This window comes from Salvia splendens, chromosome 1 (genome assembly GCF_004379255.2).
Source record: "Salvia splendens isolate huo1 chromosome 1, SspV2, whole genome shotgun sequence".
NCBI lineage: Eukaryota > Viridiplantae > Streptophyta > Magnoliopsida > Lamiales > Lamiaceae > Salvia > Salvia splendens.
This window is the reverse complement of record NC_056032.1, coordinates 5,807,106-5,835,062: the sequence shown is the minus strand read 5'-3', so window position 1 is coordinate 5,835,062 and position 27,957 is coordinate 5,807,106. Positions and strand designations below refer to the sequence as shown.

Below are 27,957 nucleotides of genomic sequence, written 5' to 3'. Positions count from 1 at the left end.
TTTAAAAAATTATTTTGTCATTTTGGATTATCTATGATTTTTAGAGTCGTTGATTTTATTCCACTTTAGTATGAGGATCCCACATTCTACCAATCTTTTACATTCACACTCCAATATAAAATTAAGTAATACTTTAAATGAATCTCACATTCCACTCATTTTCTTCATTTACTTTTCTTAATAAAGTCAAACAATTTCTAAAACTCGTGCAGAATAAAAAAGGTGTCTTTAAATGGTGGACGGAAGAAATAATAAATATCACGGGTTGATTGCAATTTCAAATAAAGGTATAAGAAACCTTCCCAATACATACCCCACTTATATTGTCTTCCACTCATTGATATTTCCAAGTCAATACAAATCTTCCAAGTCAATTCAAATCGTCCAAGTCTTTCTATTAGAAAATGTTTGTCCACAACTGACAATAGTACAATACTAATGTAGGGTTCCCAAGCTGAGAGTAATATCTGGTTCGGCTCCAATGAGAATTTGTCAAAGGTGTAGCCGATGGACTATATCCATACAACTCCATCACTACACATGTTTATGGGAGCTTCTTCCAACTCAAACCGATGATGAGAACTCCACACTTTCTTCCATGCCTTCTTTTCTTATCCCTGTTCCAAATCTTGATTCCACTTCTTGTTTCCGGCCAATGCAACGATGATCAAAGATCGACGTTGCTGCACCTGAGGAGCACCCTTGAGTACAATTCCACTTATTCCACCAAGTTGGTGACATGGAACCAAAGTGATGACTGCTGCAGATGGGAAGGAGTAGGCTGTGATCGCGCAGGCCGTGTGACCAGCTTGAACTTGGAGAACGAGACGATTGCTGGAGGGATCGAAAACTCGACTGTTCTTTTCAGTCTTCAATCTCTTCAAAGCCTAAATTTGGCTTACAACTTGTTCAAGCGTGCGCACATTCCAAAGGGGCTTCAAAATCTGAGCAATTTGTCATACCTGAATTTGTCAAATGCAGGCTTTGGGGGACAGGTCCCGATTGAACTTTCAGAGTTGAGAAGTCTGGTTACTCTTGATCTGTCCACCTTATTTGGAGGAGCTCTAGTACTTGAGAATCCAAATCTGTGGGGGCTTGTTCAGAATCTTTCAAGGCTGAGAGAACTTTATCTTGACAATGTCAACATTTATGCTCAGAAAAGTGACTGGTGCCAAGTATTGTCTTCTTCTCTACCCAACTTAACGACGCTGAGCTTACGCAGCTGTGGTCTATCAGGCCCTCTTGATCCTTCACTTGCAAGGCTTCATTCTCTGTCAGTTCTACGCCTTGCTGGTAACAATCTATCAACAACGGTACCGGAGTTCATTGCAAAATTTTCAAATTTGACAACCTTGACTCTGGGAAATTGCTTTCTGCAAGGTATCTTTCCAGACGCCATCTTTCAGGTACCCACTTTACAGATTCTTGATTTGTCCAACAATGAGAATCTCGGTGGCACCATTCCCAAGCTTCTAGCGAATAGTTCTTTAAGGACTATGGTGCTTAGCTACACTAATATGTCAGGTGGGTTGCCAGACTCCATTGGCAATCTAAGAATGTTGTCAAAGATAGACCTTTTTAGTTGCAACTTTGCCGGATTGATACCGACCACCATCTCTAATCTAACAGAGCTAGTCTACATAGATTTCTCCTTCAACTCTTTCATTGGTTCAATACCCCCTTTTAGGATGTCCAGTAAATTGACACACCTAGACCTCAGTCGCAATTCTCTAACCGGTTCACTTTCTTCCAACCATTTTGAAGGCCTTTCAAGTCTTGAAAACTTAAACTTAGGTTCCAATTCATTGAATGGGAGCATTCCTTCTTCTCTGTTTGGTCTCCCTTCACTTCAGAGACTTCTTCTTTCCAACAACACATTTAATGGCCAGATTGAGGAATTTCGAATTCCAAATCCCTCTAATCTGGATAAAGTAGATTTAAGTTGGAACCAGCTTGAAGGGTCCATTCCAGAGTCTTTATTCAAACTTGAGGGGTTGAGTGTCCTATCACTTTCTTCAAACCTCTTTAATGGCACCTTAAATTTGGAAAAGTTTCAAAGGTTTCCAAACCTCACAGGACTGGAGCTTGGATACAACAACTTGTCTGTTGATACAAGCAGCAGCAATTCAAGTTCATCCCAGTATCCCCAGCTAAGCCGGTTAAATCTAGCTTCCTGCAACTTGTACAACTTCCCTGATCTCAGAAACCAATCCAAACTGATATTTCTGGATCTCTCAAAGAATAGAATCAAGGGAGAAGTGCCTAGTTGGCTTTGGAACCTTGGAAATGGATCTCTAAGTCATTTGAATATTTCTAGTAATTTCCTGGAAGATCTCCAAAAGCCTTTCGAAATCCCTCCTTTTCTTGCAGTACTAGACTTGCACTCAAACAAACTTAGAGGTGAGTTCCCATTGCCTCCAGCATCAGCTACCTATATAGACTATTCGACCAATAAGTTTCAGCAAGCCATTCCAGTTAACATAAGTAACTTTTCTTTGTTCACACTGTTCTTCTCTCTAGCAAACAATAACATTAGTGGGACAATTCCTGAATATCTTTGCAATGCAACTTACCTTCAAGTTCTTGATTTGTCTGACAACAACTTGAGTGGTAGTATACCAAATTGCCTAGTAAAGAGTTCTACTCTAGGAGTGCTGAATCTGAGGAGAAACAAAATCAGTGGTGAGATACCAGATTTGTTTTCTTCCACCTGTGTTATAAAAACATTAGACCTCAGTCAAAATAACCTAGAAGGAAAACTCCCACCGTCCATGGCCAACTGCACATCTTTAGAAGTTTTGAATGTTGGAAACAACAAGATTGACGATACATTCCCATGCAAGATGAAATATTCTTCCAGCTTGCGCGTTCTTGTTCTGCGCAACAACAAATTTCATGGGAACATCAGTTGTTCTGAGGTCAAGGGGAGCTGGCCAAGTCTTCAAATCATTGATATAGCTTCCAATAACTTCAGTGGTGCAATAAATCCGAGATTTATTAAAAATTGGAGAGGAATGATGCTAGAGAATGGCAGGGAAGGCCACATACGCTTTGATTTTCTGAGCAACTTCTACTACCAGGATGAAGTAACAGTTACTATCAAAGGCATAGAGCTGGAGCTTGTAAAGATTTTGACAATCTTTACATCTATCGACATTTCCAGCAATAGTTTCATTGGAGACATTCCCCATACAGTTGGAGATCTCAGCTCACTTCATCTTCTCAACTTATCGCACAATTCTTTCTCAGGTGAAATTCCAAGCTCCATTGGAAATCTGAAACAGCTTGAATCACTTGACCTTTCTGCCAACCAGCTCTCAGGAAGAATACCACAAGACCTTTCAAGTCTGAACTTCCTCTCTTTCTTGAATTTATCTTACAATAACTTGTATGGAATGATCCCAAAAGGTAGACAATTTCAAACCTTTGAGACGGAAAGCTACAAAGGGAATTCAGGACTGTGCGGATTTCCTTTGAATACGATCTGCGTCGCAGAGTCACCGGAGGCAAATTCACTTGCAAGCTTGAACGAGAGAGAATACGATTGGCAATGGATAATCAGCGGTTTGGGTTATGGAGTTGGATTGATATTAGTATTTGTTACAGTTGCATTGTGCAAGAAATGGAGGGAATACTACAGCAAGAAACTCGATCAATTCCTATCACTCTTATTCCCCACACTCGGATTCACTAAATCAAGGTATTGTGCAACTTTATCACGATAAATTTGTTACAACTTCTCAGTTTACATTCCGTTTCCAATTTTGCGGTGCAGTGCTGGAAGACGAGGACAGGGAAGAGGGCGTTGAATAATCAGATGCTAAGATTCAAGTAGTGTGTCATTTACTCAGTGTGCGCTTTCACCTTTTTCTTCTGTGTTCCTTCACATTTGCCATGCATTGGGTGAATCTTGTGGGAGGATGTCCACGGATCTTTTCAACCCGTATTTGACAGGGTTCGGCCCATTTACAAAAATTGGGCATGTTCACAACTTTTACTAGTGTCAAGCTGATGTGTGTTCATTATTGGTTTAGTTATCATTGCCACAACTTAAAAGCCTAACCTATAAATATAGGTATCATGAAATTGAAAATTTTGTTGCAATTGAAATTTTATCAAATTAAATTATACATTATTGTATTTTAATCTAATTTTTGTATGAAAATTTTAAGTAACTAAAATAAAATTGTATTCCCTCTAGTCCATTTGTATTAAGACCTTATGGTACATTGTACTATTTAAGTGGAGCGAAAATAAAGTATAGTAGTGGTTAGAGAATAGTGAAAGTAAATAAAATAGGAAAGAACAAAATAAGTGAAAAAATAAAGTAAGAGAGATTAATATGTTAATTTTTCTAAAAAGAGAATTTTCAACTATAATGTGATGAGCCATTATTCAATACTAACAGGATGGAGGAAGTATTTCAATTTAATTCAATATTTTTTAATTTCTATAATTTTTGAGTTGTGTGAAAGTGTACATGTTGTGAGGGTGAGGGTGAGTGTGTTGTATGAATGCAGTGTATGTTGTATTATCGTGATTCGTGTGTATTAATCAAAATACAAATGTAATTGAGCAAAAACGATAAATTTTGATGAGGGTGTATTAATCAAAGCAAAAATAGACTGCACAAATAAATGAACACGAAAACCTTGTGTTGTTAAAAGTTGATCTTCCGTTAAAGTGGGCAGTTTTGTTAAAAGTTGAGACGGTTTCTGATCGAACATTTCATTTCTCATTATAGCTACTTAAATATAATGAACTATTTTGCTTATGTAAAAGTTGATTCCAATTACAAAATAAAAGAGACCACACAAAATACTAATAACAAATCCAAGTGGTTTGTTCACTAAATACTAATAACAAATCCAGGTGGTGTGTTCGAATGGCATAGGACTCATTCATCCTTAATCAAATGGTCAAGTGTCGATCTCTGCTTTTAGGTATGAAGCAGCTTTAAATTCTTGGGTGAATACCAAAATAAAAGTGCTAATAACAAATCAAGGGATTAAATCGTTTTGAATTTTGCAAAATACTCTTTTTCGTCCCACAAGAATGTGTACTTTTGACACAATTGGTTAAATAAGAGAAATGTAGAAAGAAAAGTAATTTAAATATTATTAATAAAAAATAGATCCAACTCAATAGAGATAAAAAAAATTCTGAAAGCTTCTTGCGGAGCGTGTAAAAAAACATAGTGCAAATTCTTTTGGGACTGAAGGATTAGTACTATTTTGTTATAAAAGCAGCACAATTAGGAAGCTTTCACTCTTTCACTCTTTCACTCTTTCACACTAAAACAAGATATAGAAAATGATACAGCCAAAGTCTTAACATAGCCAATTCAGCCTAGAAACTTTAGAACAATTGCAAAGGAGTTTGTTTAGAAATGAATTAAACGAGAAAAGTGGTGGCTAGTCTTGTCATTGGAAACAATTTAATGAGTGTCTAACGTCGAGTATTCGGACAAAGTCGCAAATCAACATCTAGTCAATCAGATCTCATCACCATCTTCAACCGTGTATTTCAACTTAAAACTCTACCCATCTCCAGCTTTAGAGCATCCGCATAGAGACATCACTACCCATCTCTAGCTTTAGAGCATCCGCATCGAGACATCAAGCTTTAGAGCATCCGCATCGCTGTCTCGATGAGGGCTCGGTCTCGTCTCAGCGAGACAGCATCGAGACGGCAATGCGGATGATCCGTCTCGTCCAACGTCCCTCCGCGGAGATGAAGCTGGCGAGCTCTAGTTCGTCCGTGCAACCCACTCGCGCGCCGGCCCGCAAGCAGACGTTGCTTATATCCGTTGAAAATAGTTTTTTTTTATTTCAAAAAAAAATATTGCCCCAAAAATATTAGCCTTTTATAGCCGTTTGTTTCAAATTTTTAATTTTTTTCTAATTTTTTAAACCCCCAATCAATTCTATAAATATCAAATTAATAAATTGTAATACTGAGATTTCAATGATGTATTTTTTATACTTTCGGATGTTGTAATTTTCATGGTCTTTAATGATTTTATGAATTATTAATATTAATTTAATATTTTAATGAAATATTAATTGAATTTGTTGGAAATAGAAATAAAAATAAAAATAAAATTAAATGAATAGTTAAGAAATGAGATGGTTTGGAGATGGAGAGTTGAAGGGTTTATAATCGGCAAAAAATAAGATAAATGCTTTGTTTTAAAAAATTAAATAGTGAATAAATTTTTGAGAATGTTGAAAATGAAGAAAGTTAAAAAAATTAAACTGCCTTGCATCAAGAAAAACCAAAACAGCTAATAATTCATTCGATTATTATCGTCGAGTAAAAGTTATTAATCACAATAAAACGATTAATGTAGATAGAAAGAAAAATTAGAAAAGCATCGAAAGGAAAACAACTAATACTAAAACACTATCTATTTTATCCACAAACACCAAACAGATATTGGTAATTGAATTAATAGAAAATCAAGCAGATTCAATAAAAATTAACAAAAGTCAGTTAAAAAACAATGTCTACATGCCAACACAGTTTTGATAACTGTGATATCACTCAGATCGTTGTTCATTTATTTCATCATATAAATCAGGCTCCTTTCATTAAGAAAATATTCCACAAAATCAAATGAACACAAAGATAAATAATCGGTTACCAAATAAATAAAAACAACACTGAATCATAACGAAAACCTCAATTAATTAAAACATAGATCCAAAAACTTGTGTTTAGAAGAGTCATTCATAATCCACTACATAACAAAATTCGAAAAACAAATAACGTAAACGAAGACGAAACCCTAGAAACGGCGCGCCGGATGTCTCTACTTGGATCTCTGCCTCATCTTTCGGCGCTTCCTCTTCAATCTCCTCATACGCTTCTTCTTCCACTGTTAAATAGAATTAAATAAGAGATCGATTCTAATGGACAAATTATTACTGATAATGAATGAACGATCGGAAACGAAATATTTACCTTAGCTCTCATTGTTGAAGGGAGACTCTAGTTGAGGGATTGCCTCTTTGAACACGGTGTGAAAATAAATACTAGGGTTTGTATTCTATATATAGTGGTTCTGTATGGATATAAATGGGCCTTGGACTGCTATTGGGCTTACTGGCTTTGTAAATACTACTCCTAGTAGTCTAGTCTCTATTAATTTGAAATTTTAAATCCTATTAAATGAATATTTGTGCACCATAATTATTAATTAGTATACAAAAAATTGGCTGAATGACAGAAAAAATCATTAATTTTGATCAAATTTGATGTATCTCACAACTTTAAAATTAGCAGCAAAAGTCATAATTTTTAGATGATGTGGTTCTTTAAATGACGGGCGTTAGAGTAATATTTATAGGTGGATTCATTATCTTATTATAGTATAAATTTATGGTCATGAATTCAAATTTACAAAACCTTCATTTTTTTCTCTTTTATTCTTTCAACTTCCAAGCTAAGACATGTAGTATTTTCTTTCTTTAATTTATTCTTTCTTTTATTATTTTATTTTCTATTTTTCTCTCCTATTTTATTTACTTATTTATGTAATTAACTTACTATTACTACACATCACTTATTGAATTCTTTCTTCTAACTATTTTCTAAACTACTCCATCTATTCCACAATAACACTTTCGTCATTTTAGTTCGCCACACAATAAAAGTTCACTTTCACTTTTATTATAAATTGAAATAGACCTCACATTAGTCTATTATTAACTTATGTCCATGTAACTCACATTTTTAATTATAAAACTAATACTCCATATACAAATGAGATCCATATTTCATTAATTATTTCCATTATTTTTTTAGATTTCTTAAAATCCATTCGGAGTAAAATGTGGACTCGGAGGGAATACCTTTGTATCGATTACGCCATAGATTCATAATTATACGCCAAATCTCATAAGCCAATTCTAATCCTAAGTAGCATCGTTAATTAAGTAACCAATCCTTTTTTTTCACAACAAACAGCAATTCATAAACATTTTAGATTTCAATCAATGCATCAATAATACTGAAGCAATATTTGCCAGCAAACACATTTTGAAATCGGAAAATAGCAACAGTAATCCACTAAAACGTTGAAATATGAAAGCAAACAAAACATAAACATGTTTAAAGCTGAATAATGAAGAAGAGAATAATATGAAATGATTTGCAGCATCAAAGGAGTCTACTGGGGGTTTGGTGAGCGGCCATTAGCAGTAGAGACCCTCGATCCCCATTCTAGAAGCTCTTTGCTCGTATCGTCCTTGTGAACTATCACCTCAATAAAACACAAGCAGTCTTGTTTCTCCCCTGTCGCCGTCTCAATTGCTTCAATAAGATCTTCCTCGCACCGAACCTAGATAGATAGATAGATAGATAGAATGTCAAAGAGCTCAATAATACAGCATAGCTTCAACTACAAACTCACCTTAGTAGTCCAGCACTTCCCTTCGCCGTTGCATATGGCATCAACCAAGCCGGTGTAGTTCCAGTTCTTGATCACGTTGTAAGGCCCGTCGTGGATCTCCACTTCAATGGTGTACCCGCCGTTGTTTATCAAGAAGATTATGCTATTCTGCCCACACCGAAGCATCGTTGACACATCCTGCGCCGTCACCTGCAAATATTTTCACAAAAATGACCGGACATGTTAACCGGCTTTAATCTTACTAGTAGACGACGAGAGGAAAACGGGACTCAACTATAGTAAATGGCAAATCAATATAAACCATTCAAATCTTGAAAAATACCTGAAAGCTACCATCGCCGATGCAGGCAATGACACGCTTCTCCGGCACAGCTTGAGCATAGCCTAGAGTTGCACCAACTGACCAACCAATTGACCCATATTGCATCTGGAACTCATACCTGAAAAACCAAGATCTCCATGTAAAACAACAGCATCTAAAAACACCTTTTGCAAGTAGAACAGAGAGAGAGGGAGAGAAGTACTCACCCACATCCTGCTGGTAATTTGAGCTTCTGGCAGTTAAACCAAGAATCCCCTGTTTCAGCAATGACAGCCGTCTTCTCAGACAGCATCTTCTGAATATGCTGAAACAGAACATTAACCCTCAACGCCTCTTTAGGCTCACATTTCAGAGGATGTCCATCGCCAACATAAATCCTATGGTAGTTCTCATAAGCAGTTTTATTATGCGTGACACGTTTGGCAAGGGCCGTCAAGAAATCCTTCATCAGAATACACCCAAACGTAGGCCCATTACCGATCACCACGCGATCAGACTGCACTATGATCGCCTTCTCCTTCTTGAGAAGCAGAGAGTAGCCTACTGAACTGTAGTCGTTGAAGATGGGTCCAACAAAGATGTAAGCATCAGCTGATTCAACAATCTCCGCACAGAACGCTGTGCTCACTGCGCCCCAGTATGTACCGATGAAATGAGGGTGGATCTCCGGTACTAGCCCTTTCGCTGATGGCATTGCTGCAACAGGATAGCCACAAGCATCCGCCAATTCCACGAAAGCATCGCAAGCTTTTGCGAAACGCATTTTTGGACCTCCCACCAACACCGGTTTCACCGCCTTGTTTAAGAACTCCACTGCCGCTTCTACAGCTGCTTCCAGACCCATTTTATTGCTCAACCTTCAAAAAACAGAGCAAAATTCACTCGATCATCATTTAAGTTCCAGCAACCTTCGCAATTCCGCATCACAAATCATAATGGTGCTAAATGATAAACCACAGAGCAAAAATAAAGAGCTCTTTCTACTTTTGTTCTAGTCTAGTAATGGAATTCCATTTTAATAAAGAGGTTTAGATGTATTCCGACTCAGGGAGTGACGCACAACAATTATGCGTCGTTATTAATGAACGACGCACAACCCTTATGCGTCTTTAGTTAATGACGCACAAGGGTTATGCGTCGTTCAAAGACGCATAAGAATTATGCGTCTTACCCTAGTGACGCATAACCATTATGCGTCACACTGGTAAGCATTTCCGCCTGTCACCCGGGTGACCCGGGTTCGATCCCCGGCAACGGCGCAATTTTTTAAATGATTAGTATTTGATAAAAATTAGTTATTCTAAACATTTATTTTTGGCAAATAGATATTACTCTTATAAAAGAATTATGCGCCTTTGCTGGGGATCGAACCCGGGTCACCCGGGGTGACAGGCGGGAATGCTTACCAGTGTGACGCATAAGGGTTATGCGTCATTAGGGTAAGACGCATAATTCTTATGCGTCTTTGAACGACGCATAACCCTTGTGCGTCATTAACCAAAGACGCATAAGGGTTGTGCGTCGTTCATTAATAACGACGCATAACTGTTGTGCGTCACTCCCTAAGTCGGAATACAACTAAACTTCTTCATTAAAATGGAATTCCATTAACATACATCACCCAAAAAAGAATTGTTCCCAAAAATAAACCAAATAAGAAGAAAGTATTACTTAGGGGTAAGTGAAAATGGTACTGGTTCACAGCTAAACGTTGGATGCGGAATCGCCGATAAATTGCAGCTGATGCTTATATACACCGGCTTACTCTCCTTGAGCGCGGTTGATATCGCCGTGTCAATCAACTCATGCGAATCCTCCAAATTATTCACCACAGCCTAAAATCAACACCAAATTGAGTAACTAAATTGACAAAATTGTGATTATACAGTCAAATTACTGCAGTATTTTGCCTTCTGAGGATGAAATCAAGCGTAGATTTAATGCAATTGGGAAATAAATGAACCTGATAGCAGGTTACGGTTTGGAAGCAACGCATCTCCTGGCTAAAATCCGGCAACCCGATCGTGTGATGCAGGATCCGGTTCGTGCCGTAATCGTTCGAGTTCGGACCTCCGACGATACAAATCACCGGGAGATTCTCGCTGTACGCGCCGGCGATCGCGTTGAGAATACTCAGCCCTCCGACGGTGAACGTCACCGCGCACGCGCCGACGCCGCGAGCCCGGGCGTATCCGTCGGCGGCGTACCCTGCATTGAGCTCATTGCAGCAGCCGACCACGTTGAGCCCCGGCTCAGCTATGAGGTCATCCAGCAGCGTCAGGTTGAAGTCTCCGGGGACGGAAAACACGTCGCTGACGCCGATCTGCACCAGCCGCCGCGCAATGTGGCGGCCGAGCGTCGCTTCCGCCGAGTTGAAAGCGACGGCGGACGACTTGATCGACGAGACGACGCCGTTGGAAGGGAGGCAGCCGACGTCGTTGGAGCTTGCCGAGTTGCATGAATTCAATGAACCGATTTTCGTTTCCATTTGGATTTTTGCTGAGACTTGAGAGTGAAAACGAAGTGAAGAGAGGAAGTGAGAAGTTTGTTTGGAGAGAGAAAATGCAGATGATTTTGAGTTGTGATTTGGTGTGAGAGAGGGAAAACTGAGTGACCTATTTATAGGTGGCGAATTGGGAGCAAAATTGGAAGGAGCTTAAACGAGGGGCGGTGTTAACAGTAAGAGAGAAGGTGGTAAGCAAAAACAATTAATTTCATTTCAAATATAATAGAGAGAGTAATTTGTTTTGTCACAATTTATCATTTAGTACCATTTCTTGTCCACAAAGTAATTAGAAAATAAATTGGCATTACAATATATGACATCATAATTTTATTTTAAAAAATATTATCAACTTCAATAATCAATTTTTAATTGATGAAAATGGCAATAAAATTTTTTAGAAATACAGTATTTATGTATTCTCATTTGGATGCAAGAAACTCTTTATGTTTTGTAGACAAGTGTAATTAAAAAATGAAACGTTTAGACGACAAATGGTTTATTGAATCTCATTGTGGTATACCCCATAAACATCTTAAATTCTTACTTACTTTACTTGCTAGACAATTATGCTCAATGCTTGTGTTTATGCTAATTTTGTAATGAAAAATAATATAGATGAGATCAAGTTTTAATGTAATGGAAGATACTGTATCATAATTATTGTAGAATTTAATTAATTACTTCAGTACGAAATTTAATAAGAAACTTGCAGCAAGGGTAAACCTCAGGATTTGAATCATAATGTAAAAGTTCAGACAAAATTAGACATACATATACACGATAGATGTATGGCAATGGGCCAATGGCAGTTTGTGCATTATAATTATAAATACTCAATCATAACATGAATGGATATAAAAAATAAATAATATTTTAATTAAATGAAATTAAAAATTAATAGTAAGTAAGTTCACGTGGACTCATAATATAATTGTGGAGTGATACAATATTTATATTTTTAAAAATATATTCAGTCGGTGATTCAAATATTACGTTGTTATCAACATATCAACAATGATTAGGATGTTATGTTTTTTAATTGTACTGATTTAAAAATATAACATGCTTTTGATTAAGAGGTTATAATATTTCCTTTATTTATATATGTGTATATATTTATTGGTAGGTGATGAAAATATTTGAAAGTCGCTTAAGTAATTTAAATCAGCAATAATGGTTGGGATTGTTATTATACGATTTTTTAAATATTGTCAGAAAAACAAATTTGATTAAAGATCTTTATATCAGCAATAAACGGGAGTATATTATAAATGTAGTCATGTAGAAACATTCATCTTTTTCTTTTCATTAAAAATACTCACTACGTTTTTACCGAAATTAAAAAAAAAATCACCACGTAATTTTGTTAATGCATAATGCGGCTTTACTTTAATTGAAAAATGAGACTGAGACTATGTTAAGAAATATAAAATCAAACTGGCACAAAATAAAATAATTCATTGATTAGAACTTTTTTTAAAAAATTAACTCATATATAAGGGAGAAAATTACAAATAAACTCTTATACTATAGATAGGAGGAAATTACAACTATTGGGGCTCGAACTCGGCACCTCATGCAATAATGTCTAAACTTCTTGCCGCTAGGACAAAGGCTCTGGACTTCATTGATTAGAACTTTCCAACCTTATTTTTGCCGTATATCGAAATTATCATCCAAAAAATTATATATTCCCATGTAAACTAAATACTATAAAAAGGTTGTGACATTAGGATAGTATGAGATTTCTACTACACAGGCATTGAATAAAGATAAAATAATACTACTAAGGTGGTGTTCGGTTTACTAGATAAAATAATACAAAGATATAATTTAGGATTAAGTTGTGAGATTATTTTAATTGGGGGTTGGTCATGACTAATTATCACATGATTATCCATCTTGGATTAAGTTGTGGGATTCAATCTCATGAACTAAATATACTGGAATACATATTTAATCTCGAGATACAATTTTGCATCCCGAACAGCCCGTACATATATAGCTTGTTTACTCAAAATCCCAAGTCAATTAGTTGTATGTTAACACACAAAATACAATGATAAATATATAGTCAACATGTATTTTTGAGTTAATTTATCAACATAGTCATTTTCATATTCTAAAAAAAACAAATAATTAACCACAAAATTAGCAATAGCTATTTTTTGGTACACAATATATTTTCCTTAAATTCACAAATTTAAGATTGAAATTTACAACTAAGAATATATTTGGTTGTGAATTGATAGTTTTAAAGAGCAATTCACAATTAACCCTAGACCTAGAGTATCCACAACGGTGCTCTCGGCAAGAGCACCGTCCGTGCCGTCGGCAAGAGCACGCCTGTGTCCGGCGCTGTGCTATTGCCGACGACACGGCCCTACTCTATGCATAGAGCACGTCCGTGCCAACGGCAAGAGCACGAGCATCCGACGTGACATGCTCTGGTTGGCCGTTGGTTTATCATTTTTATTATTTAAAAAAACAAAAAAATCTGAAAAATTCAGATTTAATAAAAAAAACATTTTCCCACTTCCTAATAAAATATATCCGTTTTTTCCACACTTTTAATTTATTTTTCATTATTTTTACCCTAAAATTCATACTTTCATCGATAAATACTCTCATTTCAAACACAAAAAATGACCCTATACCAAACAACTCTCTCAATCTCAATTTTTAGGATTTTAATTATGTAATTTTTAATTTTTTTAGTAATTTGTAATGGTATCTGATATTTTTAATGCATTTTAATATTGTGGAAATGTTTTTAGTAATTGAAGTATTTAAATTGAATAATGGAATGGTGGGACTCTTGAGCATGCTCTTGCGGAAGAGCATGAATGTGGGTGTTGTGCTTTTGGGGAATAGCAGAGAATAAAAAATTAATAAAAATAGGTCCGGACCCACATCCATGCTCTTGCCAAAGAGCATGGATGTGGATGCTCTTATGTTTAGTTACAATTAAAATCTATTCTTGGTGGCGAATCAAGGGACGAATAATAAAAATTACTGCTATTTCCATAATAGAGTTAATCTTAATCTTTACTTTGTAGAAATGACTTTTAGTCCAATCTTTATATATTTACAAAATAAGAATGGAGTTATTTCACCTAGAAAATCTGTATTTTTCATTGTGTTATATTTCCTCATTGTTTGTATCTATAACGCATTTCTCTTGTGAGTTGTGAAGCTAGAGTTAAAAAAAATAACTAGTGTAATGAAATAGTATAATTTAAACTTATATACTGCATTGAAATTGTTGGAAATGTAATCAAGTCATAAAAAAATGGCGTAATTATATATGGGATCCACCCAGGGCCAGGATTGGAATCCAATGCCTCTGTCTCGCTTAATATTTTATCACTACATTTTGTTTGGTATCGACCATAAACTAGGAGTAGAGAGCACTTCCGCATGTTACCCAATTCATATAATTATACACTAATTAATCATCAAAAGAAATTAATGACTCTGGAGTGATTTAGTAATTAAATCTCAATTTTATGTTAATATGGTTGTAGAATAATGAATGTATAAAATGGAAATGAATGAATATCGATGGGTTATTATTGTTGGCGTAGGGAAAAAGAAAACGGTGAGCTGCTCACTTGGTTTATAGGGTTTGCAGGGAACGGACACGTGGCGTGCGACAAGCAGGCAGGCGTTCGGTGACACGTTGGTTGCATGCTCTCACTATTCACCAATTCATATAAACTTGGGACACGGACCCTAATTCATAGCTTCTGTCTACTCCAACTGAATCTCTTGACTATCAAGCTCTACTCCATTCTAACACACCTCCAAACTCCATATATAATCAGCATGTTTTTCCATTTTATCAGTTTATTATACCCCCTCCCTCCCATGAAAAAATACTACTTACTTTGCGTGCACCACGAGTTTTAATACTCCTACAAAATCGGTAAAGTAAAAGAGATATATTAGAAAAAAAAATGACTGAATTATTGTTAGTGGAAAATGAGACATGTCTTATGAAAGAGATAAAATTTACTAAAAATAGAAATTGACTACTTTTGTGAGACGGATCAAAATAAAAAAAATATATATTTTTATGGGACAAAGCCAATAATTAACTAACTACAAGTGAATCTTTTGACTATCTAGTCTTCTGCAGGATTGCATCACATAATTATATCAGTATAAATTAAATTATCACAAACTAGTGCATCCATACACTAAAATTTAAGATCTACGAGAATATAAAATAAAAAAAATGTCCCTTTTAACTATTTGTTGACATCATATTTATCATTTGTGATATTTGAGAATGCAAATATTATAAAGGTATTACAGTTAAAATTAAATTTTAATATTATAATTATTAATTTATTTTTTCAAAGACCGGCTTACTTTAGTTTCTAGTTTCGTCCCTAAATATTTATGTAATCTTTAACTAAATTAGTTTGCCCACATTATAAATGTTTACTTTTACCAAATTATATTGAGAATAATTATTTGTTACTCCATTAGTGCACGATCACATATCCTCTTTTCTGGCACCTCAAATTTTAAAATTGTTGAAGAAATGTGAATAGAAAAAAATTGTTTAAATGTGATATTTTATATTTTGTGTGAAAAAAATTCAATGAGTCGTCAACGCATGGGATTGATACTATTAATTGATAATAAAAAAACAATAATCTAATAGAGCCGTCGACTTCGTGCATTATTAGAAGAGGATTTCTTTTGTAGATAAATAACTAATGCAAATCTGCACACATGATACAAAACAATTTTTAATGATGAATTATTGCCACAAAATTAAACTAGACCATGGAAATCATAGTCCATTTAATTTTTTAGACCACATTAGCTAATTTAAATATATGATCTAGACATGTTCCATTGCAGCCAGAGCATATGGATTGCAATCGTTGCCTCATGCCAAATGTGGGATACTTAAATTTATGTGTTTTCATATGCCACTCACATGTTATTCCGTAATAGTACTAGAAATTATATATATGAAGCACGCCAAATGCGACCCTAATTATTTAATGGGTTATTTTTTTTAATTTTAAAAAGCCAACTTAAATCAGTTTACTACTAGTAATAAACAAAATTTAATGTGGAGAAAAATAAGAAGATTATCTAATGATATAAGATCATTGCAATCAAAATGATTTTGACGTTTTTGGAATTGAATTTTTATATTCAAAAAATCTTAAATATATATAGCCTAAAAAAAAGAACGACTCATAGTATATAAAACAACGAAGCATGTCGTAGTCGATAAGACATTTTTTCCGCCTAATACGCCAAGAGTTTCAATGTGAATGTAGTAATGAGAAATTATTATTGATAATTTTTACAAAACAAACTAGTATACAAAAACTCATTGATTTGTAATTCTATTCTTCGTAGTTGATTATACATTTTTTCCAACTAATAAGCCGAGAGTTTCAATGTCAAAGGAATAATGAGAAATTATTATTAATATTTTTTAAGAAACAAACAAGCGTAACAATACTCGTTGCTTTGTAAACCTAATCTTCATTTGAGACCTATGAATAACGTTTTTTATATCAAAACAACAAAATGAATACAGTAAAAAGGTCGAGAAGCCGTGTGCAAATAAAGACACATTTCAAGTAGATTCTTCACATTCATGGCTAAAAGCAACCAAGTACAGTTGGAGAGGCCAAAATTTCATTCCATGGTTAAGATAGATAAATGAAAACAAGACCTTTCTCCTCGTGGAGCTGAATCGTCGTTGCTGAATCCAATGGCTCAGCAACAACTCTATATTCAGATTTATCGATAGCTTAGGCAGCGGCACCGTTGGTTGTCTCATCCATAGGAACAGCAGCATCAGTTGTTTCTTCAGTTTTATCTCCCTTCTTGCCTGCAAAATATAACATTTTATCCAATTTGTTTACGACTACAGACTAAAAATAACATACACAAATAATGGAGAAGATTCAGTCAAGAATCTGAATTCAATCTTAACCTTTCTTCTTCTTGCCACCACCCTTCTTCTTTGTCTTGGTCCCCAATGCAAGCCAGGCTTTGACACCAGGATCATCCACGCTTTTAGTGGGCTGCAGCTCCTGCAGTGGATGAGACGTGACCCGGTCGGACCCATTTGGCATTAGCAAAACCGTGAACTTGATGTGAGCAACCAGATCACCTGTAAAAAGTAAAAGAAATAAGCTCTGATAGAAGCTAGTACACCACATATGGCATTATAAAAGGATCCATTTAATCCATACCAGGCTTCTCATGAAGTACAGGATATGGCTGTAAGAGGTCATGATTCGTACATTCTACAAGACCCAAACGAGCACGCTTCTCATCCAAAGCCCTGTCACAGAATCATCCTACTCTTTAGAAATGAAAGTAAGCATGCAGGTACTACATAAGATACAGATCACATACCTAGCAGAAAATGGCATGATGGGGAACTTCTGACTAATCTCACTAAAGATGAACCGAGAAGCTTTCATTTTTAGGTTATAATTTTTGTCAACTGCTCTCTTATATATCGTTGTCTCCTTCTCGTCCAACAATCTTGGCTGCAAAATTAATACAATATCCCATGTCTCATCTCAAGCTGAAGAATAAAATGATTTGATGACAAGGTGACAAAAATGGAAAGCAACCAAGGAAAAATAATTACCTTGCCTTCACCAGTACTTGTTACAATGTCAATGGCATACACCTCATTCTCCTCGAATTCTGCATCGTCAACTCTTGTATCAGGGCCTGGGACATTTAAAACTACCTTGTTCGCATCAATAACATATTGCTTCATTTGATGACTCAAAACTCCTTCAACAATCTTGCAGTCATAAGCAGCAGCAACTTTCTGAATTGCATCCGATACATCTTTGTTCTACCAGCAATGAGGAAACAAAAATTCGTTAGAAACAATATAGTGTAGCCAAAATATAGAAGTCGAATAGTGAAACCAGATTCTCAACAACAAATTGGATTAGAAGCCACATATAATTTAAGAAAATACATACTGAACTATCAAAACTTTAGACAAAAGCACTCAGCCACAAAATGTATCTATAATTGTTAATTATTTTGGCTGGATAACATTACAAGACTGCATAAATATCAATCTCAACAAATTATATGTAGCCTACAAAAATACTGGCAACAGGGAAAAGAGGCAATCAATATAAAATTGATCACCTGGCAAAGTTGCCATTACCTTACCCAACTTAAAAAATATTTGTAAGTCAGTTAGAACCAATTTGGACTAAGACTAAGAAGCAGCAATTTAACTGTAATAAATAAATTTTTATTTTATTATAAGTATAATATTCTGGGCATTCACAGCTTGATTTTTTAAATTTTGGCTGAACAAGATTTCAAGACTGACAAGAAGCATATCAATCTCAATTAATGATATGCAGCCTAACACAATATTGGCAACAGGGAAAAGAGGAAATCAATATCAAAACTGATCACCTGGCAAAGTTGCCCTTTCCATCTCTTTTAGTATTGGAAACGAAACATAGGTAAAAGTAACAGTTATAGTATGACTACAGAGAACTTCATTGCAAAGGTCCTTCCCCAATGCTCAATTGAAGCTGGAACCTTCAAGATATGACAAGGCTTAAAAGAAAGCATGACTTCCTATCAGTGTAACTATGACTACAGAGAACTTCATTGGACGTAAAATCCATCACTCAAGATTATTATCATCATGTAGTAAGTCATGCTTTTGATCTAAAATATTAATTCAAAATTATTGAATTTAAACCAACTCAATAGACTGGCATTATATTTATACGGTAAGATTATGTAGTTAAAACCAAATACTTAATACTTTTATGTAAAAGTAGAAATATTGGCTCACCTTAGAAGGTAGCACCTTATACACAGTACCATCTAATATATTGATGTTAAGCCTACATCAGTATAGGCAACAGGGAAAAAGAGGAGATTCACAAGGTCTCAATCACCTCGGCAAAGTTGCCCCACTCATAAAATATTAATACTTAATTACACCTTTAACAGAAGTCCAGTATTGGCTCACCATAGAGGATTAGCACCTTATACAGTACCATCCAATACATTGATGTTATGCCTACATCAGTATAGGCAACAGGGAAAAAGAGGAGATTGACAAGGTCTCAATCACCTCGGCAAAGTTGCCCCACTCATAAAAATATTAATACTTATTAATACCTTTATCAGAAGTGTAAGTTGAAGGTGTGAAACAAGTACTCTACAAAATACAGGTACAAATTATACACAGTATATATAAATGAAATAAAAAAATGACACCTATCTGAGTAACTATGACAATATAGCATCATATGGATATAAACGCATAGCTCATTCAGAGTATTCATCATGTGGGCAGGCGCATTAATATACATATAAGGTGAAGATCTGAAACAGAAATAATCTCAAAACTAAAAAATGGCACCTATCAGAGTAACTATGACAATATAGCCTCATCTGGATATAAATCCATGGCTTAATCAAAGTGTTCATCATATAGGCAGACAAACAAACATATAGCTGATTCAGAGTATACATCATGTAGAAAAATCAATAAACATATAAGGTGAATATCTGAAACAAGTATAATCTTAAAAATACATACAAATTATACATGTAATGTATCTGGATGAAAATAAACAATGGCACCTATCAGAGTAACTATGACAATATAGCATCATCTGGATATAAAACCATAGCTCATTCAGAGTGTTCATCATATAGGCGCACCAATAAGAATACAAGTTAAAGATAAAAATTATACTACTAGTATCGAGGATATAGCAAAATGAACCAAAATATAGAAAGATTAGTCAAGGATCGAATCTCTAATAGAGTTCGTAACATCTCAAATGTTGATATAGCATAGAACAGCAAAGATCAAACACAAAAGTGCATATGCATTAACAGCCTAAGAATATCACTATGTGGGACTGGGAAAAAAAATAATGGGCATGTTCAATAAAGCAAAAATAAAAGCTAAAAGTACCTTTTTCCCTGGTCTCACAAGCCTCAGAGCAACTTCTGCAGCAGTATTAGCAGCGGCAATAACATCAGCTGCCCTGCCAGTAACAGGTCCCTCCTGAAGTACATGGGTGTGCGCAACTACAGCTATAAAGCCATCAATGTGACATCCCATATCACTGCAAATAAACAATCATATCAATACACAATCAGCATTTGTAGTCTCCAAAAATACCAAAAACATAAATAAATAAATATGCATACAGACACTTACATTTTTATGATATCTCCTGCTTCCAAAACAGACTCATTGCTGGCCAACGGTGAGAAATGACAAACCATGTTGTTCACTGATATGCAGCTTGGGAAACCAATGCCCTTTTCAATCTTCTTTTTCGAATTTTTGTACATGCTGGCAGTTTGTCTATCATAATAAACAAGAGTGAAAACTCAGGTCATTTAACCACACATATCATCAAACTATCAATTTCAATATCTGAAATTTTCTCAAATACAACATATGGCAAACGAGACTACTCACTCTCTGATGAAAGTATCTCCTTTCTCACAAAGGTCAACAATCTTAGCCTTCGGTTTGCATTCAGACAACACTAATTGCAGTGCCTCTGCATATAACAACAAACTTTTCAATGACGCAAATTATTAAAACAATAAGAGTTGAATTTTGACAAACGGATAGCTTCTAAATAAAAATCATCAGCATCTTACTTTACACACATGATGACACAAATACACAACAAAACATACTGAACCGTGTAAGTGCACAAATATACAAGCATACATAATGAACCGTGTATGTGCAAAGTGCAATACGAAATGAAGAATGAAAACTTACTGTTAACAATTTCAGCGGCGGATTTGTATTTGGTGACGACTTCAGGAGAGGTGAGATCCAGCTCCTTCTCCTCCCGCTCATCATCAGACATCGTTTATACCTAGAGAAATCCACAATAGAAATAAAATACATAAATCAACAAAATGATTATTAAGCTGATAAGAGGGTTAACAAGTTACGAAAAGAAAGTAATCGAATTACGCGCAAAACTTACGAATGAAGATTGATGTGCAGAAGTTGGGGGATAAATGAATCAAACTAGGGTTTATGAGTGAGGGAAGGATGGTTGAAGGAAAGAGCTTGAGGTCGGCTGTGTTGCAAATTTGCAATAGTAGTGTGCTTTATATAATGTGGTTTCTGTCTGCGAATTGATTAGGGTAGGGTTTTGGAGTGTTGCCCCGGCCCCACCACAAAATAAGAAACTGTATTCCTACATTTTCATTTTAATTCACAAAAATGTCCCGACAAAATTGCATATATTTTAGCAGTATTAATTCATACGTGAATATTGAAATGACGAAAATGTGGTCTATTTTTGTATCTACAATTTTTATTGCTCCGTATTATAGTGGAGTTCGTATTTATAATCACGATAATTTATACTAGCTATTATAGGAATGTGTTATATTGTTAACTCAATACTTAATTGCTAATTATAATTAAATAATAGTAATTGCTAATTATAATTAAATAATAGTTATTAGATATTCAAATCATGGGCTTAGATCATCAGCCCCGAAAAGTCAATACGATCAATAAAAAACGTCAATAAGGGTATTAAAGACAATTTACAACAAATTAATTGTAACTAACTTTTGAAAAATATCTCTAAATTTTAAATGATTATAATTATCTCAATTTAAATTATTTTTTCCCACAACATATATCAAATTAAATATAATTCAATAAGGATTCCAACGAGATCTCAATTGCATATATTTCAAGATCAAAATCTGGAAAAAAAATTATGAATTTTCGTATTTTTTGTCAAGCAGATAATGTCAATATAACTAACAAAATATGTCAACTTAATACATATAAAATGTCAATATGAAATGTGTTGACATATTCAAAACATGGTGTTGATATATTCAATTCACTGTGTTGACATTTTGATCTTAAACCCTAAATTTAGAGTTTTTAATATTAAAAAATAAAAAAGAATTTACATCTGGCAATTTATAGATCATTAGATCTTTCAAATCTTATGGTGTTAAATTAGTTGTAGTTAGCAATTAAGGGGTGAGTTAGCAATTGATCACATCCCAGCTATTATTTATATTAAATATTTGAAGTTTTGAATATCGTGCTCCTTTTTAATGAATAAATAAATGGATTTTTTTCAAAATTATATTAAGATGAACTTAATCCCAAAACCTTTTTTGAAGAATTAATCACTTTATCACTATCTCATACGCACACATTATAAATGTACTCTTGTGTGTACTAGTCATAATATTTATCTATTCAAAAGAGTTAACTTTTAAATGTGGACATCTCACAACATTTATTTATAACCAGGACCGTCCCTTGGCCCGTGCGGCCTGTGCGACCGCACAGTGCCCCTAATTTTCAGGGGCCTCTGAAATATTTCAGCCCATATACATGTATTCCTATTTTTTCAGCCCAACAAAGCTATTTCTCTTGTATAGCAACGCCCAGGCCTTTTTCTAGCACCGTGACTATTTTTTGAAGTCATATTTGCGTTCTACAATGACACAAGATAGACTGAATGATTTGGCCATAATCGCACTCGAGAGTGAGATGCTGGAGAAGATTGCATATGAGAACATCGTCGAAGATTTCATTTCAAAGAACACCAAAAGAATGATGTTGTTCAAGTAAAGACTATGCAATCGAGGTTCGAAATGGTATATTTCTTTAATTATCATATAGCTTTAAAATGCATTGTCTTTTTTTCTATAGTGGTAGGCTTCATTTTAGATTTTTGCACAGGGTCTCTGATTTTATCGGGACGGCCCTGTTTATAACTACGATGATGAAACTTTTTTAATTAAATATCTGAAGCTCGATATCACATATGTACTCTTGTAGTCCTAAGTTGGTATTTAAAAAAAATAATTTTAATTACAAATAATTTATTAGTATTTTAATTACAAATAATTTATTAGTATTTAAAATCTAAATTTTAAATTTAATTTTATAAAATTAAAATTTAATATTAAAATAAATAAATAAGTGAAGGATGGCAAAGGGAAGAATAAGATAATTTTGAAATAATATCAGATTTAGGTAATCATTGAAATAACATCATATTGAAACAGTTAAAATGTGAAAAGACGAAATTACCCAAATGTTCAAAAGGGCATTTTCGGATAAAAAATTAGCCAAAATGTCTAATTTCGAAATAAATCCTTAGTCCATGGAGTATTGACGATATTTTTAAAGTCCATAGACTATGAGCGAAATAAACTCATAATCCAAGGACCATTTTTGTAATTCACTCTTAATAATAATACTCTTTGTGTCATTTAAAATTAGTGCATTTTTCTTTTTGAGATGTACCATGCATTTCTGAATATGGGAGCATTAATTTCTTTATTTTATTTTTCATCACTTAATACATAGAAAAATATTGCATAAAATTGAGTGGCGTTTTTTTTAGTTTTTTTAAGGATCAATAATGATTCCTCGTTTACTTTGCGGTGACTCTAGACAGTTAAATTTTTAATTTATTGGCCAGAGAAGAAACTGTCTTAGCTGTAATTCATCGTCATTATATTGGGTGGTGTTTGATTATGAATTGTTGTAGCATTGATATTGATGTAATGCATTGCTCCAATTCCAAACTAATTCAGCCCAATTTAACCTAACCCAATCCAACCGGATTAAATGGGCTTTGGGTCTATAGTTGAATTGGAGATTAAGGTGCTCGATTTGGATATAATATTATAAATTAGAGTTGGAAGAAACTATTAAAAATATATCTATACTAATATAAAAGGGGAGTTTTGGGCATAAATTTAAATATTTTATAAGCTTCAGGTGTTGTTCTAATTAATTCAAATTTATATATTCATATGTAGTACTCATACATGCGTTACATCTTAATAATCCACGATGTAAAAATTTAATAATCCCAATCATGCGTTTAGGATATATGGTAAAATTTCATTCAATATTAGTTACTCACATATGCGTTACTTCATACAATTATTACTGATTATTTATCATATATACTTTACTCCATAATTATTATTGACTGAGGTAGAAAGGAGGGTTTAGGATTTAATTATTAATTATTATTGACTGAGGTGGCAAGGAGGATTTAAGATTTAATTATTTGGGTGGCACAACTGATTTGATATAAAAAAAAATTATTTGTGAGTGATCAAACTTTTTGAATAAAATATAATTATACATATTTGTGTACAATTCTATCGTAAAAATAAGAAAAAGAAAATCTGCTTTATTGAGAACAACTGCAAACTTGCATAAAAGATTAGGCTAGACTATTCATATTCCAATATATTCCAATCAGCTACACGTAAAATGTAATAAAAAATGATAAATGCAAAAGGAACGGTAATTAATGTAATAATGTTAGCAGATTAGATCTCTCTATAAATACTTATTCACCCAACAAATTTCGTCAATCACAATTTTAGATGTGCTGTAGTGGGATGGTTCGGAAAGTGAGATGTTCAGAGATGGAAAGAGACCAAAGAGTAAGGGATGAAGGGGCGGAAGATTCAAGAAGAGTGGAGACTAGAGAGTTTCAGGCATCTATTGATTCCCTATAGTTTACGAATAATCCTAGAATTAGTATAGATTCTTGAGCAATATTATTACTGTTGATTATAATATGCAACAATTTTATTTTTTTGGAGTTTTCATGTAATGTTTGCTCAATTTCTAGATTTCATGATTTCATTTTTTATTATTTCAATATGTATCATTTCGTCGTCGTCTAGAATTAGTGTGAATAACTATTTAATTCCATAAATAATGTCTAATTATGTACATTATTATAATGAAAATAAATTTCTACCATTTTATGTTCCATTTTAAATACAATGTGAGTCATAATATTCATATAACACTAATATTCTTTAAGATTATTAGCGTAAATGTTGATAATTTATTTATCTGTGGCGATATTACTTTTATGGTATTAAAGAAGACCGTAATCTCATTTTCACTGTATATCTTTTAACTTTTTTTTAGCGAACTCCATTAATTTTCAATATTGATAATGTATGTTTTCAATGTATTTGTACTATACATCTGTCAATGACTACAGTGGATTAAAACGTTCCCAATTGATATTGAAAATACATAAGTTAACAATAAAGGTGATTATCATTAATCAATTATAGCTGTTTCAAAATGTATTTTTTTTAATGGTAATAATTTTGATGTTTTGAATATTATAAGTCGTGGATTAACTATTTTGTTAAAAAATATTATTTGTGTTTTTGTAGTATAGAAATGTAAATGTTTGTTAAAGGTATTTTTCATTAGTGCATAGTCTTGATATACTCTCCTCATTGCAGTCCACGACTGTGTTTGTTTTATTTCATTTTTGTTTTATTTGCAATAATGCCATTTAGATTGAAAATATAATTTAATTAGAACTAAATCTATTAATGAATTTACATTTAAATGCCGTAAGTTTTCATATACATATTTAGTTCAATTAACATTACATTACATTTGATGAGATTAAAAAAATATTTTTTTTCATGCACTAAATTTTTAATCGGCAGTTTCATACTTGAATGCGTTAATCAAGAAATGAGACTGTTCTCATTCTAACACGAAAACTGAAATAAAAAATTAAAAACGTTATGTGAAAGGGATTTACGTGGAACACGTAATGTCGTTCTTAATTATGACAATAGGAAGAGTTTGTATATTTGAATTCAAGAGACTCTTAATTATGAATGGAATGACAAGAGTCTTGCACATTTGAATCTAAGAGACAATTAAATGCATTCATATCACCATCCAACAATATATAAACGAGCCCATACATACACATTCTCAAACTAAAAATTGAAGAGGAACGGACGAACGATGGTGGAGAATAAAGGGGAATGGGTGAAGGAAGAGAGATTTGGGAATTGGGGATGAAGCAACGCCGCTGCAAAACTCATTTATCTTGACGCTAGAATGAACTTCTATTTATTAGGTATGATTTGTACATTTCAATACTACTTATATTTTTTTTTTCTAATTTTCAAAAAACCTAACATTTAGAAAGCCATTTCACTAATAGAGATCCCAATCACGACATTAGCTATAACCCTCTACTATCAGTGAGGATTATCAAGTGGCCCGACCCAGGGTAAGATATCAAATACAAATCTAAAACCCTCAAAATAAAATAAGTGATCAACAAAGTAAAATTGAACTGAGACGGAGAAAGAATTTTATTGATATTTGGCTCATTTGTTGGTCATGATGAGTATATTTTAAAGTTAAGGGTTTAGGATTTAGGTTTCAAGGTTTGGGCTTTTAGTGTATAGGATCACAATATTGCAATGAAATGAATGTTTTGAAAGATGATTGAGGATAGTTAAAAAACTATAATGAATATTATAGTGGCAATAATCTAATTTCAAATATTTAATTTAATACTATAAAATTATCTATTTGATAATCTCAGTATTAATTATTTAATACTAATAATTTATTTATTTTTAGTATAATTATAATCTTTCTAAAATTGATATGTACACTTTAATTTAATTTCATAATTATGATAAATAGTGTTTAATATGCAGTTATGCACCATACATAAATATATTTTGAATTTTCTACATTCTCATTATTAATTAATTAATGAGATTAATTATGTTGTTTGAAGGTTTCATTTTTATTTTTTCCGCTTCTTGATTCTCAATAATTAAATAAATTTTCATTCAGATTAACTATAATTAGTAATTCATTATATTTATTATAATTTAAAAGTTAAATTCACAATTGTTTATAATTTAAACAAAATATTTCATAATTGGAAGAAAATAAAATGGACCGTGCATAGCACGGGTGTGATACTAGTTGTGGTATAAAACTGTAGATATTAGTACAACTTACGCCTTACAAGACAAAATTACCAAAAGAGTTTGTATACGATATGCCGGAATATAAGCCGGGCATGTAAACTAGTAGTAGTAAGACCATCTTTAACAATAATGTAAAATCTAAAATGCAGTAGAATAATACCTCTAACAGTAAAATCAATCTCAGGCCATCCGCAACGCGTCTCGTTGCCATCTCTATCTTGTCTCGGCGTTGCAGCCCCGCATCTCGTCCCGGTCTCGGCGAGCGTCTTGTCCCAGCGAGACGGTTGTCGCGTGCTGGCGCTAGACGTGACGCCCACTCGCCGGCCCGCGAGTGGGCGTCGTCACGCTGACGCAATAAATCATTTTTTTAAAAAATTGATTTTAATAAAAAAAAATTTAATTTAAAAACGGTCATATGACCGTTCAACGGTTATTTTTTTTATTTCTTTTTTATTCTATAAATACTCCTCTTTCATCCTCATTATACACACAAACACACATCTATTCTTCTCAAATCATCCCCATTTCCTCTCCAATTTTCATCACAAAATGTCCAGCGACGGAAACTCCGGCGGCTCCGGCGGCTTTGACATAAACGCGTTTGGCGACTGGGGGGCATGTACAATGTCTTGGGTGGTTCCGGTTCCGGTTCGTCGACGTCGGGCACCCAAGTCTCGTCGACGCAGGAGGCGTACCAACCACCCCATTTTGATGTGGATGCATACGCTCGTCCCTCCGCCCCGAGGTATTCGCAGGGATTATCCCAAATTATGGAGGATCATCCGGATTAACCCAATCCGGAAGGAGGAGGCGGCCTAGGAGGAGGAGGATGTAGGCCTTCACCCATACAGCCGCAAGGACACGATGGCT

At 34.0% G+C, this 27,957-nt stretch overlaps 3 protein-coding genes and 1 long non-coding RNA gene across 4 annotated transcripts; 1 reads left to right on the top strand and 3 right to left on the bottom strand.

The window, feature by feature from the left end:
* Positions 1–420: 420 nt before the first annotated feature.
* Positions 421–4,146, top strand: LOC121809962 (receptor-like protein 19). The gene is made up of 2 exons (XM_042210827.1): positions 421–3,700; positions 3,776–4,146. The coding sequence occupies exons 1-2, from the start codon at positions 573–575 to the stop codon at positions 3,807–3,809; spliced, it is 3,162 nt and encodes a 1,053-aa protein (XP_042066761.1). The 5' UTR covers positions 421–572; the 3' UTR covers positions 3,810–4,146.
* A 2,527-nt stretch (positions 4,147–6,673) lies between these two features.
* LOC121809986 lies at positions 6,674–7,055 on the bottom strand. Its single transcript, XR_006052343.1, has 2 exons — positions 6,967–7,055; positions 6,674–6,880 (listed from the first exon to the last, which is right to left on the bottom strand). It is a non-coding gene; the product is annotated as an uncharacterized LOC121809986 (long non-coding RNA).
* A 986-nt stretch (positions 7,056–8,041) lies between these two features.
* Positions 8,042–11,311, bottom strand: LOC121809971 (pyruvate decarboxylase 1-like). The gene is made up of 6 exons (XM_042210838.1): positions 10,702–11,311; positions 10,410–10,573; positions 8,945–9,595; positions 8,739–8,856; positions 8,417–8,605; positions 8,042–8,344 (listed from the first exon to the last, which is right to left on the bottom strand). Exons 1-6 carry the CDS (start codon positions 11,224–11,226, stop codon positions 8,174–8,176), a joined length of 1,818 nt encoding a protein of 605 aa, XP_042066772.1. The 5' UTR covers positions 11,227–11,311; the 3' UTR covers positions 8,042–8,173.
* Positions 11,312–16,748: 5,437 nt separating this feature from the next.
* LOC121809979 (ERBB-3 BINDING PROTEIN 1-like) lies at positions 16,749–21,416 on the bottom strand. The gene is made up of 10 exons (XM_042210848.1): positions 21,270–21,416; positions 21,056–21,155; positions 20,741–20,825; positions 20,474–20,623; positions 20,225–20,378; positions 17,891–18,106; positions 17,650–17,786; positions 17,484–17,575; positions 17,222–17,401; positions 16,749–17,116 (listed from the first exon to the last, which is right to left on the bottom strand). Exons 2-10 carry the CDS (start codon positions 21,144–21,146, stop codon positions 17,037–17,039), a joined length of 1,185 nt encoding a protein of 394 aa, XP_042066782.1. The 5' UTR covers positions 21,147–21,155; positions 21,270–21,416; the 3' UTR covers positions 16,749–17,036.
* Positions 21,417–27,957: the final 6,541 nt, after the last annotated feature.

Bases quoted from the DNA above. Each gene is read 5' to 3' on its own strand.
- LOC121809962 (XM_042210827.1), top strand. From the start codon at position 573: ATGATGAGAACTCCACACTTTCTTCCATGCCTTCTTTTCTTATCCCTG. The intron at 3,701-3,775 runs GTATTGTGCAAC...TTTGCGGTGCAG, and splicing joins CTCGGATTCACTAAATCAAG to TGCTGGAAGACGAGGACAGG.
- LOC121809971 (XM_042210838.1), bottom strand. From the start codon at position 11,226: ATGGAAACGAAAATCGGTTCATTGAATTCATGCAACTCGGCAAGCTCC. The intron at 8,857-8,944 runs GTGAGTACTTCT...TTGGTTTTTCAG, and splicing joins AAATTACCAGCAGGATGTGG to GTATGAGTTCCAGATGCAAT. The intron at 8,345-8,416 runs GTGAGTTTGTAG...CTATCTATCTAG, and splicing joins GGAAGTGCTGGACTACTAAG to GTTCGGTGCGAGGAAGATCT.
- LOC121809979 (XM_042210848.1), bottom strand. From the start codon at position 21,146: ATGTCTGATGATGAGCGGGAGGAGAAGGAGCTGGATCTCACCTCTCCT. The intron at 20,826-21,055 runs GTAAGTTTTCAT...TGTTATATGCAG, and splicing joins CGCCGCTGAAATTGTTAACA to AGGCACTGCAATTAGTGTTG. The intron at 17,576-17,649 runs GTATGTGATCTG...ATTCTGTGACAG, and splicing joins ATCATGCCATTTTCTGCTAG to GGCTTTGGATGAGAAGCGTG.